The sequence below is a fragment of the Aspergillus candidus genome, assembly GCF_002847045.1.
Source record: "Aspergillus candidus strain CBS 102.13 unplaced genomic scaffold BDW47scaffold_54, whole genome shotgun sequence".
In the NCBI taxonomy this organism is placed as follows: Eukaryota; Fungi; Ascomycota; class Eurotiomycetes; order Eurotiales; family Aspergillaceae; genus Aspergillus; species Aspergillus candidus.
In genome coordinates this window covers 111,799-125,025 of record NW_020194059.1, presented here as the reverse complement: position 1 = coordinate 125,025, position 13,227 = coordinate 111,799, and the positions used below count along the sequence as shown (strand labels likewise).

Here is a 13,227-nt window from a genome sequence, read left to right as displayed (position 1 = left end):
AAGGGAGGGTCTCAAATACTTTGGGAGTGATATGGAGATCTACGAGAGCAACCGTCACCTCCTTTATCAAGACAGGCAGGTAGATCTATTTGGCACAGGGTCCGGTCCGAAGTGGATACGATCCGTGACAGCATCTGATCATCAAAGTCGCTCAAATGGCCACACCTCTCTGTTTGTCCTTCCTAGTTCGGCGGTATGCAATCTCTGCTCGAGGCATCACCCTGAACAGAAATATAGAGGGAGAGAGGGGAATGGGAGCGGTGAACCCAAGGCCACGACTGGATCAGATCTAGTTGGGTGGAATGTCTTGGATAGGGGGGTACACTCCTCCCCATATGCCATTTTCCCTCCTCACCGGTCCTTGAACAGTGGCAAGGCAAGAGAAAACGAAGGGAAAGCAAAACAACATCACGAGGCACACCCATCACGCTGGCCTCCCAAGCAAAGTGCGCGAGTCCAGGCTTTGCCATACCCCGTCGACGGCTGATTGGAGCCCTAGTGGACCAGTATAACCGGGACACACCCGACCATTTGCAACCAGAACCTTCATCGACAAGAAGCGGTGGACGATGATTGTTCACATAATTGGGTTCCATTCGCCGGGCATCATTCTTTCCTTTCGCGGGGTGGACAAAGTCGCTCTCCCATGCGGACCGGATCTTCGAGGCTCCATTCGTTCCACATCCCCCTTTCTGCAGCTACCCAAGAGAAGAAGAGATGACGCAGACCCAAAGCGACGAGACGAGACATGGCGGAATCCAGGTTTCAGGGCTACCCACGCACCCAGCACCCATGTGGAGGGTCACGTCTCGCCCGCGTTGTCGTGGTTGAAACCCGTGTCTCTTGGCTTTCTGTTTTTGCAAACAGAAGGCCGACGGCGGTCTACGCCCAATGAGGTATGGGACTGGAGCAACCGTCAAATCCGAGAGGGTGTCGACAGCCATTGTTTCGCAATGCGTTGACCCTATCTACCCAAGGTCGTTTCGGTAGGTTCCATTCTCCCGGATCAGGTAGCCCTCCCCTAGCGGATACCTATTGATATCCGGTGAACTCGACTTCAGGCGGGAACCACGGAGGATAACTCCTCAGAGGTGAAGAGCCAATGAGCAGGAGAGATACAACGAGAATGGCTCCGCGAGGCGATTATTAGGGAGGTCTGAGACCTTCGGAAAGCTGCAGGATACTTTCTTCCTGTATGACGGGAGATTGCGGTTGCGACCAACCAACGAGTCCTGATTCAGGCAGGTGTGCAAAGTTGTGGTTCTAATTGTATTTTTATTTCTTCCCTTATTTTTTCTTATTTTTTTTAATATATTTTATTTCATTTTCTATTATGAGTCTTGACTAAGCAGACACGGCGAAATGAGGATAATTCTCCGTCTCCAGGATCAACCCACAATCAACACCACCCAACCAAACTACAGAATCCCTAGCATAACCAGCAAAGCCAACAATTCATCCATAGTAAAAAAAATGTTACACCCCCGAGATCTCGGAAGGTATAGCGCCGTAAAGACAGATACGGCCCCTCTTCGTCAGGCGACAAAGCAGATCAGCCTAGCGGAGTAAGCATTAACATCAAGCCTCACTATTGCAGATGTCACACCCGGGCTAGCCAGCAGCCTGTTGGACCCATGGTCACGCCGTCCGCAGAAGCGGGTCTCCTCATTTTAGTGAGTAGTCTGCTTCATTCATTGCCACGGGCTGTGCCTGTGTGGTGTGCTGGAAACAAAGGAGGGAGGAGTGAGTGCCGGTCTTCAAAGAACCTTCCACGCAGGCTTCTCTGCAGGAGTCCCACGATGTGTGGCGTCTGGGAGTGGTCTCGTAGGCTTGGTGTGGGGCCCATCGATTTTGAAGGTCTTTCATTGACATGTCTATATGTCTCCAGGAACACCACTCTCCACTCTCAGCGTGAGATGGCTGTCTTGGGATATTATGTGCAACCTACCGTGAAGGTATGGATCAACAGTAGGTATGGTAGCTGCACGCATCATTTGATCTAGAAAGGGGTGTTTGGAGGGCAAAGGTCTTGTTTGTGGACAAGAGAGAAAAAAGGAGTAAATTCAAACAAAAAACAAGAATACCTACAAAACAAACAAATTATAAACAAAAGGAAAATCATCATTCCCAAGTTAATCACAGGCAAGGCAAAGAGGAAGTAAGTCAAGATCCATCTTTGTCAATTAAGACAAACTCGGATGGATGAATGAGACAGACTAGAAGATCTAGAAGGTTGAGAAGAGCACAATATCCGAAACATGGCTAGGCTGGATGGAAAGAGGGTTTCCTTTCTGTTCTAGGAGGCTTCTGTTTGTTTCTGATCACATCGGCTGTACAATATGTTGATCAATCCACTCGATAGAAGGAATGACAAACTGGGAGATGGAGTCAATCAAGGTCACATGGGTCGGTTTTCTCCCACGGGACACCGTTTCAGGGTTAGGTTGTTACTGGGAAACCTCCATCTGTAGCCCATGATGTTGAAACAGTATATGATGGATGTAATGTAGTAATCAGATTTAGAGTAGATCAGGAGAATGAGAGATATACAGAAAGAGAGGTCAAAGTAGAAATAACCTCTAACCCAGACAGGCTAGATCTCCGACCCTCATTATGTACCTGAGGTAGCCCGATTAGTTCATTCACAGGTTGACCACAACATCCAGGACTATCCAATACTTGGCAAAGAAAGAACCAAACACGATGCCATCAGAAATATGGTCTACCCATTCCTCGGATCGTCATCCCGGTGACCCGGAAATGGGTTCATCCCCGACAATCCTCAAACAGTCTTGCAACAGTGACACCGGTGTTATGGTTAAGCTGGATCCGAGGTAGGGTCGGGTCTGTCCTTTCCTATCTATCCTACCCTATCTCCTTGAAGTAATGTCACGTTGGAACTTGAAATTAGTGGGGGAGTAAAATATAAATAAAAACAAATAAATCAATATATAGAAAACTTTTCAAGATAGATAAATGTATAAAAAATAAAGACAAAAAACAACCGGCACTCACAACTCGGCACTTGCAAGTCCCGTGTAAGGCGGAATCCCAACATCCTCGGGTGAGACTCGACTGCTTCAGATGCTGGACCTTCCCACAACTGGGTGGAGAAAAGAAAGAAAGAAAGAGAGGGGGGCCTTTCCGGGTCCGTCTCCTCGGTATCACACAGGTCATGGCGGTTATGCAATGGAACCCTCGTACAAGTTGGTCGTTCGGGTGCCGGGGAAGCAAGCTCGACGATAGAGCATGGAGCACGGCCGGTGATCCGTTCCTTTGGGAGATTCCTTTCTCCACCGCGGACTTGGCTGGACGTGCGTTCAATCAATCAATCAATCAATCAATCATTCCTTACGGTAGGTACATAGGTGGTGGTCAAAAGTACACAGCCTCTGATTGGGTTCCCGTAGAAAATACACAAATCCGATGGTGTGGTCTATCTGTGGAAAGACAGAATTTTTTGTGGTACGACACAAATAGGAGAGAACGGAACGGAACACAGCAGCGAGGGTTCAATTCAATCAAGGGAGAAAAGGATAGGATGAAAGAGAATGAAATAAAATACGAAGGGGGAAATTCCCCTACTGGGAAAGATTCACATCATACCATCTGATCATCGTACAACAACGAAATTATCCTTCTGGGTACCATGATATCGGGTCAATTCTCGCTTGGGTTCGTCCCACACATACACACACTGGCACAACTGCACTGCTCCGACTAGACTCCTTCCCGTCGGAATGCAAGGGAAAAGAATCCGTCACTATGCCACCAAGCGCCCACACATCCAAAAGGAGGAAGGAGGACCCGGCGGCAGATGAAGGGGCGGCCTTGCGGAGCATCCTTTACACAGCCAAGAGCGGCTCCTGTTGGACCTGCGCGGGACTGGAGGTCTCGATGGACTCTACCACGGGCTCCTGCTGGGACTCCTGCTGGGGCTCCTGCTGGGGCGCCTCCGGAAAGTCGGAGGTCTTGACGGCGGGCTCGGACACCGGCTCCTTCTTGATCACGGGGTTGGCGACCTTGGCCATCTCCGGTGAGGCAGAACGGCGCTGGCCAATGTACTCCTGGGCCTTGGCGCTGTAGTCGTCGACGTACTGCTTCATGAGACCGGTGGCCTGGGTGGTACGCTCCTCCGCCAGGTCCTTGATCTGGTTGGCCTGGTCGTTGACCATCGCCTGCGCCCTCTCAATCTGGGCATCGATGACTTCACGGTTGTTGATGTAGACCAGGGGACCCAGGTACGCCACGCTCGCCGCAAAGAGGGACAGGCCCCAGAAGGGGAGGAACTTGATCAGCCAGTAGGCGGTAAAGGCCGCGAAGAAAGACTACTCGACTATCAGACACGGTTCTTCCAAGCACAGCGGCGATGACCTACAGCAAGGGTGTGGACAATGTTCTCGACGAACAGAACGCGCTGGAATTCGATGAGGGCAAAGTCGAACAGCTGCTCGAGATCCTCCAGGACCGCCTCAATGGTCTCCTTGGGGATGGTGTAGTACTTGCGGGGGCGGAACGAGCTGGCGAGGCCATAGGACAGGGCAACCTTGCCGCCGATCTCCAAGGCGGCCATGACTAGCGACCTGTCAGCAGCCGATCGAACCGTATGATCGGAGTTACTCTGGTGGAGGTAACTCCGCACAGACACCCGTTGGCGGGGTTCCGTCCAATCGCTCCGAACGGAGATGGACACTTACAGCCAAGCGCGACATAGATGAACTTGAAGAACCAGCGCAGAAGAGGCAGGTAACGGGCGGCGAAGATGAAGACCACGACGCTGGCGAAGGAGGTGGCGGTAGCACGGGGTTGTTCCCACTAGACACACCAGTCAGGACGCGGTGAGAGTGAGAGTATTTGATAGGACACTCACGCTGAGCAGGCTGTACAGCAGGGAGTGGTAATAGGTCAGGGGCTGCCCGGTGGCGGTGGTGGTGTCGGGCGCGACTTTGGCGTTGCTCAAGTCCCGGAATTCTTGACCGGTGCGGGAGGCTTCGGATTTGATATTATCCACGACGGGACCTGTCCGTTCGACGTCAGTCTCAATCTTGAGCGGTCTAGAAACTATCGATGGCATTGATCGATAGTCAAGGGGAAAATTACCCTTTGTGAAGACATTGCCGGTGTCTGAAGCAGTGTGGTCAGTCTGTGTAACGGGGGAGGAAATTTTGTGCCGGGAGACTAGGTCGCAACTCGGTCAGCTCATTTGTTTTGGAATATCTAGTCTCCGAAGGTTGGATTCAATATTTCACTAACCTTACTGTCACCGTTGGGATTGGGATAGCTGACATCCCCGAAGCTGTTGGAGTCGGCCATGGTGGGAGGGAAGCGGGAGGTGGAATTCCGGAGAGATAAGTAGCCGAGTAAACAGGAGGATGGTAAATATGGGGGTTGTGGGGAGGAATCGAAAGGATTAATAAAGTATGTAAGTAGAAAAGAATATTAAGGTAGAAAGAAGGAGGTGGGAAAGAAAAGAAGAAAAGAAGAAAAGAGGAGAGGGAGAGATAGGAGAGAAAGCAAGGAAATGAGGAGAGAGAGAGAGAGCGAGAGAGAGAGAGAGAGAGAGAGGGTGATGCAATGCAAAAATAAGCAAGCGAAACAGACTAGACTAGATAGACAGTTCCGCATCACCCTCCCGATCTTTCTTACCATTATTATGACGATTGATTCTTTTATTTTATATTCTGTATATAATAAGAATAATAATTTATTTATTTATCTATCTATCTATCTATTTATCTATCCATTTATCCAAGTATCTATCTGGTTAACTCTCTATTCATGAAGAGATCAAACCTCCCAACCGAGACATGTGACAAGACCTCGACTGTTGCTCTCCATGCGCTCATGCAAGGGGTCGAGTCGACTTCAAATCAACTGGGAATAGATCCTGAAAGTCCCCACTGACAACAAATTCCTGCAATGTCTGTTTTTAGTACAGTAGACTCTAGATATCCATCGGTGTCATTAACACGATCTTGATCTCCCGATGATCCCCCCCACCCATTGAATCTCTCCAGATGATATTCAAAGTAGCGAGACCGTGGCGATAGGAGATTCCCATGGTTGACACGGAACGACAAACCCTGGGAGCCTTTGAGCCTGTTTTCCATGGCGACATGACATCACCAAGATGGTACCAGGTTGAGACCGATAGGCGACCAGGCAATAATCCATTGTATGCAGGCATGTTCATCTGCAGGTTGTGGGATTAGGAATGCGAGGGACTCGACAAATTCGGTGTGAACATAGTCTCTGTAGACTTGAGGTTTGAATGTGGATTCCCTGAATACTGGAGACCGAATATCTAAGAGTTGAAGAGTATAGGTGTCGAGTGCGTGGTGGAATGACCGTCCAGAGCGTTGATATCATCGTGGCCTTGTATATCAGGCATATGTGTGCTCACGTGACAGGTGGTGGACGCGTTCGGGATGTTTTGATTGTCCGATTCAGCTTCTCCTTCCCTACAGACCTCGAACACCGACCACCTCTCGCCCCACGTCGATACTTTCGCTGATACCACTCAACTCATGGCGACTACTTGGTCCGAATGATTGTCTCTCTCGCCCTCTTTCGTTAATTTCTCCCCCCCTCCCCCACACCCGTTGCTAACCCCGTTCGTTGTTTGTTTACATCATGGCCGCTGCGGGCGCGAGGTCGCAAAAGCCGGTCGGCTCGGCTTCCTGGATTGCCGCCGAAAAGGAAAATGTCGTCAATCTGGTAAATCAGGAACTGGAAGAAGTTGAATATCCCGTGCGCCATGAAATGGACTGGCTGAATGAACATATGGCCGAGATCTTCTCCAACAACCACTTGTTCGTGCCCACCGACATGACAGATGCCGGACATGGCGATCCATGCTGACTGCTGCATAGCAATTTCAAAGAAGCTTTCAAAACTCCGGGGAAATTACGCGGCAAGACCCCTCGCACGATTCGGAAGAGGGACCCCAATGAGCACCGTGTGGTAGGTTGACAACCATCCCGCTACTTCCCACCCGCCCCCCCTCCTCGTCGCTAACCATCCCTAGCCCTTGAGCCAGATCTTCTCCTCCTCTCATAACCGCACGGAGGATAAACTCAATTCCAGCCCGGGCATCCACCGCTCCCCGACAAAGGCCATCACCGCACCGAGCCCCTTCCCTCCCCCGTCGGCCGCGAAGCCCACAAGCAAGCCGGAACCCGCGTCACCCCTCAAAGATGCGGGTCGGACCCAGAATCTCAATTCGTTCCAGACCTACAACACCGATTCGGGGTACCATGGCATGCCGGACCACGAGGATGACAGTGGCGTGGACGAAAATGAAGAAGACGACGACGACGACATGGTTCTGACACAAGTGCAGCCGGAGTCCCAGCCAGCCACCCAGCCGTTCGAGGAAGAGCCTGCTGAGCCCGTTGAGCCCATTGAGCCCGTTGATCCCATTGAGCCCGTTGATCCCGTCAAGAAAGATACCCAGCAACCGCGCTCCTCCATGGACCTGGACCGCCGCACCTCGAACGCGTCGTTCCACTCGGCCCAGGAAGAAGTTCGCCAGCGTGGACAGACCGCCGAACCGATGATCCTTGACTCGACCCCGAAACAAACTGACGTGCAATCTCCCCAACCACAGCTCGCGCCGGAGGTGCCAGAGTCCGTCCAAAAGCCAGAGCCAGAGGTGATGCCGCAGGACCCGCCCAAGCCCAAGGCTAGAGGACGGCCACCGAAAGAACGCCCAGCCAAAGCACCCCCGTTGAAAGAAACCTCACCCGATGAACCGTCCGAAAAACACCCATCCAAGGAACAGCAATCAAACGAACGTCTTGCTGAAGTACCAGCGGTCCAGCAACCGATCCCAGAATCGGTGTCTGAAAAGGAAGAGCCCAACAAGGCGACGGTCTCCCCATCGCCCGTCAAAGCTCCAGCGACTCAGTCGCGCGAGTCCATCCATGAGAACGAGGCTGAATCCAAGGATGAGATGGTCTTGGACAGCTTTGACGACATCGGCTCGCCTTCGGATGGGTCTACCCCCGAACGACCTCCCGTCCGCAAGAGCAGCCTGAGTTTCGCCTCACTGCCGGCCCGAGAGCCGCTGATGAAAAAGAGCCTCGGTGGATCAAGACTCTCTAGGACGAGCTATGTCGACGTGCCCAAATTGACCAATGCCGGACCATCGGGCTATCTCGGTCGGCAGGCGGGCGGGAGTAAGGCGGCCCCGGCTGCCTTGGACGAGCAGCCCACTAACAAGATGGACGTTGACGATGACAAGCCAGCCGGCCAGGAGGAGTCCGATGCGGACGCCAGGGCCAGCAAAATCCACAACAAATCCTCCACCCAGAGGCTGCATGAGAAGATCAGCATGCTTGGAAAGCTCCAGCCGTCTCGACCCACCAAGTCCATTCCTTCGGTGCCCGGATTGTCGGCCCAGGTGTCCTACCCCGAACTTCCCGCCGCCAAGGCCGATGCGAAGCCAGAGACTGCGGCCCAGCAAGCGCGCTCCACGCCGGCTCCGGAGCCCAAGGATGCTGCTGAAGATGATTGGATCAGGCCTTTGAACTCGCCCGCCAAGCAACTGGTTCCGAACAAACAGACTCCCGCCCCCGCCAAGACCCCATCCGAAGGACAGCGCCGTGGAGGAGAGGAAGACAAGGCGCCCGTGCTGATTGCTCGCGACCAGAGCGCGAACAAGCCAGAGCGGCCCGCATCGGTCGCCAGAGAGCCCTTGGAAGGCACCAGGGGTCGATCCGCAACGCCTCTCTATTCGTCTCCGCAGCGCCCGAGCCACAAAAAGAGCGCGTCTGTGTCGATCCCCGACGCTCACACATCGACCACTCCGATTGGCTCCCCTGGCCGCCGGGACGGTCCATTGAGCGCGTCGAAAAGCAGGTTCCAATCCATCGTCCGCTCGGCCAAGGGCCTGTTCACCCACGCTGGCAGTGTTTCTGGAGCCGCCCGAATGGAAGCACCATCGCCCAGTGACGACCCCAAGACCCAGCCGGACCTCACCAAGGCGGAGGCTGGTGCGGACAAACCGAGACCGCAATCCGCCCGTATTGCCAGCCCGCCGCGCCAGGAGGGTCGCCGGACTCGGAGCTCCACGGAACGAGAGGAGAAGCGTCGACAGCGAGAACTCGAGGAACGGAAACGCGAGGAAGAGGAGGCGGAGCAGGCCCGGGACCAGGAGAAGCAGAGGGCGTTGCAGCTCAAGGCCGCTCAAGAAAAGGCGGCTATCGAACATGAAGCCCGTGGACCACCCTCCCCACACAAATCGCAGGTGCAAAAGCAGCCGTCCAAGGAGCCCGACACAACCCACGACGTTCCTTCCAAGCTTCCCACTCAGATCCCCATGTCGCAACATCAATCGAAACAGAACGAGCGTCGGCCCGTCAAACCGGCTCGCGATGCGGCGCAAAAGCCGAAGCCGCAGCCGGTGTCGATCCGTGTGGGCAGTGCTCTTTCGCGACAGATGCCGTTGGCTTCGGCTGCTGAGTCCAGTGTCCCCGTGCCTCCGCCTTCCGCCTCGAAGCCGCCGACAATCAAGAAAAAGGCAAGCAACCAATCCTTGCACACGGCCTCGTCCAACAGTAGCTTCAAGAGCTCCGTGTCCAGCCAGACACAGAAGAAAGCACAGCTGGCGAGCGAACGGAAGAAGGAACAAGAGGAACGGGAGGCCCGGCGCAGGGAGGAGCAGAGACGGGAGCTGGAACGTAAGCGCGCTGCTGCTCAGCAACAGGAAGAGACCCGTCGCCAGGAGATGCGCAGTCGCATGGAGGCGGAGCGACGAGAGCGACTTGGCGTGGAAGATTCCAAGAAGGCCGCTCACATGCAAGCGATCGAGAAGCGACGATTGGAGAATGCGCGACGGATGGAACGGCAGGGTAGCCAACAGCCCAGTGATAGGGTGAGTGCTTTTGGATCTGCTAGGAGACCACCGCTGACTGACTTTGACCAGACCTCGACCCTCCACCACGAGCGCCCGGCGTCCCAGGCCACCCAAAGAGGCGAAATGGGAACGGCCCGGCCTGCTTCCCGTCTGGGGTCGATCCAGACGTTTGGTCGGTCCATCAACCCGCCGCAACCGAACCCGGCCAAGCCCCCGAAGCGAGGTCTGGATGAGGAGGCCAGCCATCGACCCACGGCTCCGAGACCGGGTAACATCCCCTCGGGAGAGGTCAAGCGGAGGAGGACGGAGGACGAGCAAAACCCCGTGACGCGCCCGACGATGGCTCCGCCGATCCGCCAGTCGAACATTCGCAAGGAATCCAATATCCGCAAGGTAGGCACTAAATGGCACGGTTTTTTTTTTTTTTTTTTGGAAGGCATAATGGACTGACCTCGATTCCAGGAACCTACCAAGTCTTCTATTTTCGGGCATGGCCCGTCTATGGCTCACCCGGGGTCATCCATGCTCAACAAGCCCGCGCAGTCGCAGCGACCTGGAGGCCCGATGGATCTGGCCAAGTATGCCAGCGGCAAGATCCCCTTTGCGGAGCCGTCGCATGGTCCGTCGCACAAGACCCCCATTGCCTCCTCCCAGAAGGCCCCCGCCAAGCCATCTCCCCAGTACCCTAATGGAGAAAACGTTCAATTGCCGGAGATCGCGACTGACAGCGAAGACGAAGACTCGGACTCGGACATGGTGCCCGTCCCCAAGTGGGCGCAACCGAGGGAACTGGAGTCGCTGTTGCGACAACAGGAAGGCATGGAGGTCGACTCGATCTTCGGACCGATCGCGCCCTTCTCTCTAGAGGAGACATTCAAAGCCGACAAGAAGATCAAGAAATTCCGCGACCGCACCAGCAGCGCAAACTGGTCGGGAGCGGACGGACTGACGCAAGACGAGATCCGGCGCGATCTGGCAGAGCGCCAGCGGCTGCGACTGAACGGGGGGTGGAGTTTCAATGGGAACTAGTCTGGAGATTGCAGTGCATTTGGTTTTATCATTCTGTGGAGCGAGGTCTTGGGCCGCTTTTTGTTTTAGTAGTGGATGTTTGTTTCAGTAGGAGTGTCTATCTTAGTAGGATGTTGGGTTTGGGGTTATATTCGGTTGGCATGGTTGGATGGCGTTGCATTGATATGGAATACTTGTTAGATTTTTACTTTACTATTTTATTTACTTACTACTTTACTGCATAGGTGAATCAGAGCAGTGTTTTATTTCTACCATGGAATTAAAATAACACAACTCAAAATAATTAGTGAATAAAAACAATCCCTTCCTAAAGAATGACTAAAGCTTTAACAGTAGAGTTCAAAGGGAAAAAAAAAAAAGAAACACTTGTGCATCATCCGTGAATCGAACACGGGCCTCATCGATGGCAACGATGAATTCTACCACTAGACCAATGATGCTTCCATATTGTATCGAGGGAAGTAGTGGGTATAAGAGGGGCTAGTTTTTCTATTACTACTCCATCGATGTATCGAAGAGATCAGAGAGTGAGTTGGGTAATGAGGTGGATTGGTGTGAATGTACATATATTAAGGTGTCATATTAGTGTTTCTCTCTTGAATTCTGCGGAATGGGATGAGGAAATAGGATTTCTGTTCGACATGATCGATTTCTCTTTTGTTGCGAGAAGTATACAGTATGTATATATATATCTCCCGAGCTGAACATATAACAAAATCGATCAGAAACGCCAGTCAACCAGGAAGCACCAAGTACTGGCTAATATCATTATAGAAGAGAAAAATACAGCCCAACATCAGATGACTTGCAGAGAATTCCCCTTACAAAATGGGTCAAAAACCATGTTGTTACAACCATTCGCAACTGTCATGGCCATGAAAATCATTGAGATATTTTACAATCTCATTGCCAATGGATCACAATATTACATTCACTCATGTGGCTCACTGGTACCTGCTATTGTGTCATTGAACCCGACTGACACTGCATACCTCTTAGCTCAGGCCAGAACCCATCACTCTCCCGACAGAACCACTCGATAGTAGCCTCGAGAGCATCATCAAAGCCCGTCTTCTGCACCCACCCCAGTGCACGCAGCTTGGAATCATCAGTCCAGTACATGCTGTCGTTGAACGGGCGGTCCGGAACAGACACGATCCACTCCTCAATGTCTTGATGACAATCCCCGTACATAACCTCCAATATCTTCTCCGCAACCTCCCGAACCCGAAGCTGGGTTTCTGAAGAAATATTGTACGTTTCGCCCTCTTCTCCCCGGTGGAAAATCATGTCCAGCGCCTCGGCTGCATCCGCCGCAAATACGAACGCGCGGGCACACTGCCCATCGCCGTGAATGGGCATCTTCTGGCCCCTTCGGAGATGCATGATTAACTTCGGAATGAGCTCTGCGCAAACAACCTTGTAAGAGGCATCCCAACAAGACAATATAGGTAGGTAGGTAGGGCGACTTACTCTCCGGGTACTGATATGGCCCGAACACATTGTTACATCGTGTGATCATCACCGGCATGTGGAACGACTTCCGATACGCCTGGACGATCATCTCCGCCGCAGCCTTGCTCGCAGAATACGGGTTGGTGGGGCGTAGGGTATCGTCCTCTGTGAAAGCAGAAAGTCCCCGCGGACCCGACGCGTCGTTCTCCCCGTACACTTCATCCGTGGAGACATGGACGAACCGTCGAATGGAGCCGATCTGTCTCGCAGCCTCGAGAAGAGTCTGAGTGCCAATTACATTAGTCCGCGTGAAGGAAAGCGGATCGTCAAAGGAAGCGTCCACGTGGGAACGCGCAGCGAAATGGACAATGCCGTCAATGGCGTACTTGCGCAACGCACTGTCAACATCGGGGAGACTACACACATCCCCTTTGACAAAATGGAAGTTGGGAAGGTGCTGAACGGCGCGGAAGTTGTCCACAGACGCGCAGTACCCGAGATTGTCGAAGCATACGACCACGTATCGGTCTCCGTAGGTCTGGATCAGGCGACGAACGAACCATCCCCCGCTGAAAAGTGCGCAGCCGTCAGAAAGTGAAGATATAGTCTACATTTAGCGCGAGGGAGTGGTGGGGGTGACGGTTCGCTCACATGAATCCAGCTGCCCCTGTGACAAGAATAGTTCTCACGCCTTCCAAGAAGTCTGATGTTGCTGCTTCCACGCGGTTGGTTTCGGCAGGGTGGTAGCCATTCGAAGAGCTTTGGTCTTCTCGCATGAGCATGTTGGGATACTCCGCGTTTTCAGTCCCGTTCATGACACTCACTTTCGGGGTGACGGCTGTTCTGCGTCTTATTACTGATCGGCTCTCGAGCTCGCTGCAGAT

General features: G+C 53.1%; 3 protein-coding genes and 1 non-coding gene across 4 annotated transcripts; 1 reads left to right on the top strand and 3 right to left on the bottom strand.

Moving 5' to 3' along the window:
* Positions 1–3,323: 3,323 nt before the first annotated feature.
* On the bottom strand, positions 3,324–5,601 carry BDW47DRAFT_111327 (uncharacterized protein). The gene is made up of 6 exons (XM_024813927.1): positions 5,259–5,601; positions 5,101–5,124; positions 4,871–5,019; positions 4,698–4,815; positions 4,379–4,575; positions 3,324–4,328 (listed from the first exon to the last, which is right to left on the bottom strand). Exons 1-6 carry the CDS (start codon positions 5,311–5,313, stop codon positions 3,846–3,848), a joined length of 1,026 nt encoding a protein of 341 aa, XP_024668954.1. The 5' UTR covers positions 5,314–5,601; the 3' UTR covers positions 3,324–3,845.
* Positions 5,602–6,443: 842 nt separating this feature from the next.
* BDW47DRAFT_70383 (uncharacterized protein) lies at positions 6,444–11,126 on the top strand. The gene is made up of 5 exons (XM_024819644.1): positions 6,444–6,812; positions 6,873–6,963; positions 7,028–9,877; positions 9,929–10,252; positions 10,322–11,126. The coding sequence occupies exons 1-5, from the start codon at positions 6,634–6,636 to the stop codon at positions 10,886–10,888; spliced, it is 4,011 nt and encodes a 1,336-aa protein (XP_024668953.1). The 5' UTR covers positions 6,444–6,633; the 3' UTR covers positions 10,889–11,126.
* A 131-nt stretch (positions 11,127–11,257) lies between these two features.
* On the bottom strand, positions 11,258–11,328 carry BDW47DRAFT_t128. Its single transcript has one exon. It is a non-coding gene; the product is annotated as a tRNA-Gly (tRNA).
* A 517-nt stretch (positions 11,329–11,845) lies between these two features.
* On the bottom strand, positions 11,846–13,125 carry BDW47DRAFT_119966 (dTDP-glucose 4,6-dehydratase; the record flags this gene model as incomplete). Its single annotated transcript, XM_024815425.1, has 3 exons — positions 11,846–12,294; positions 12,362–12,912; positions 12,995–13,125. 3 exons carry the CDS (start codon positions 13,123–13,125, stop codon positions 11,846–11,848), a joined length of 1,131 nt encoding a protein of 376 aa, XP_024668952.1.
* Between the last annotated feature and the right edge of the window lie 102 nt (positions 13,126–13,227).

Excerpts from the sequence above, each read along its gene's own strand:
- BDW47DRAFT_70383 (XM_024819644.1), top strand. The coding sequence starts at position 6,634 with ATGGCCGCTGCGGGCGCGAGGTCGCAAAAGCCGGTCGGCTCGGCTTCC. Across the intron at positions 6,813-6,872 it reads ATCTTCTCCAACAACCACTT|CAATTTCAAAGAAGCTTTCA; the intron begins GTTCGTGCCCAC and ends ACTGCTGCATAG. Across the intron at positions 6,964-7,027 it reads ACCCCAATGAGCACCGTGTG|CCCTTGAGCCAGATCTTCTC; the intron begins GTAGGTTGACAA and ends AACCATCCCTAG.
- BDW47DRAFT_111327 (XM_024813927.1), bottom strand. The coding sequence starts at position 5,313 with ATGGCCGACTCCAACAGCTTCGGGGATGTCAGCTATCCCAATCCCAAC. Across the intron at positions 5,125-5,258 it reads TCCCAATCCCAACGGTGACA|ACACCGGCAATGTCTTCACA; the intron begins GTAAGGTTAGTG and ends ACACTGCTTCAG. Across the intron at positions 4,329-4,378 it reads ACATTGTCCACACCCTTGCT|TCTTTCTTCGCGGCCTTTAC; the intron begins GTAGGTCATCGC and ends ATAGTCGAGTAG.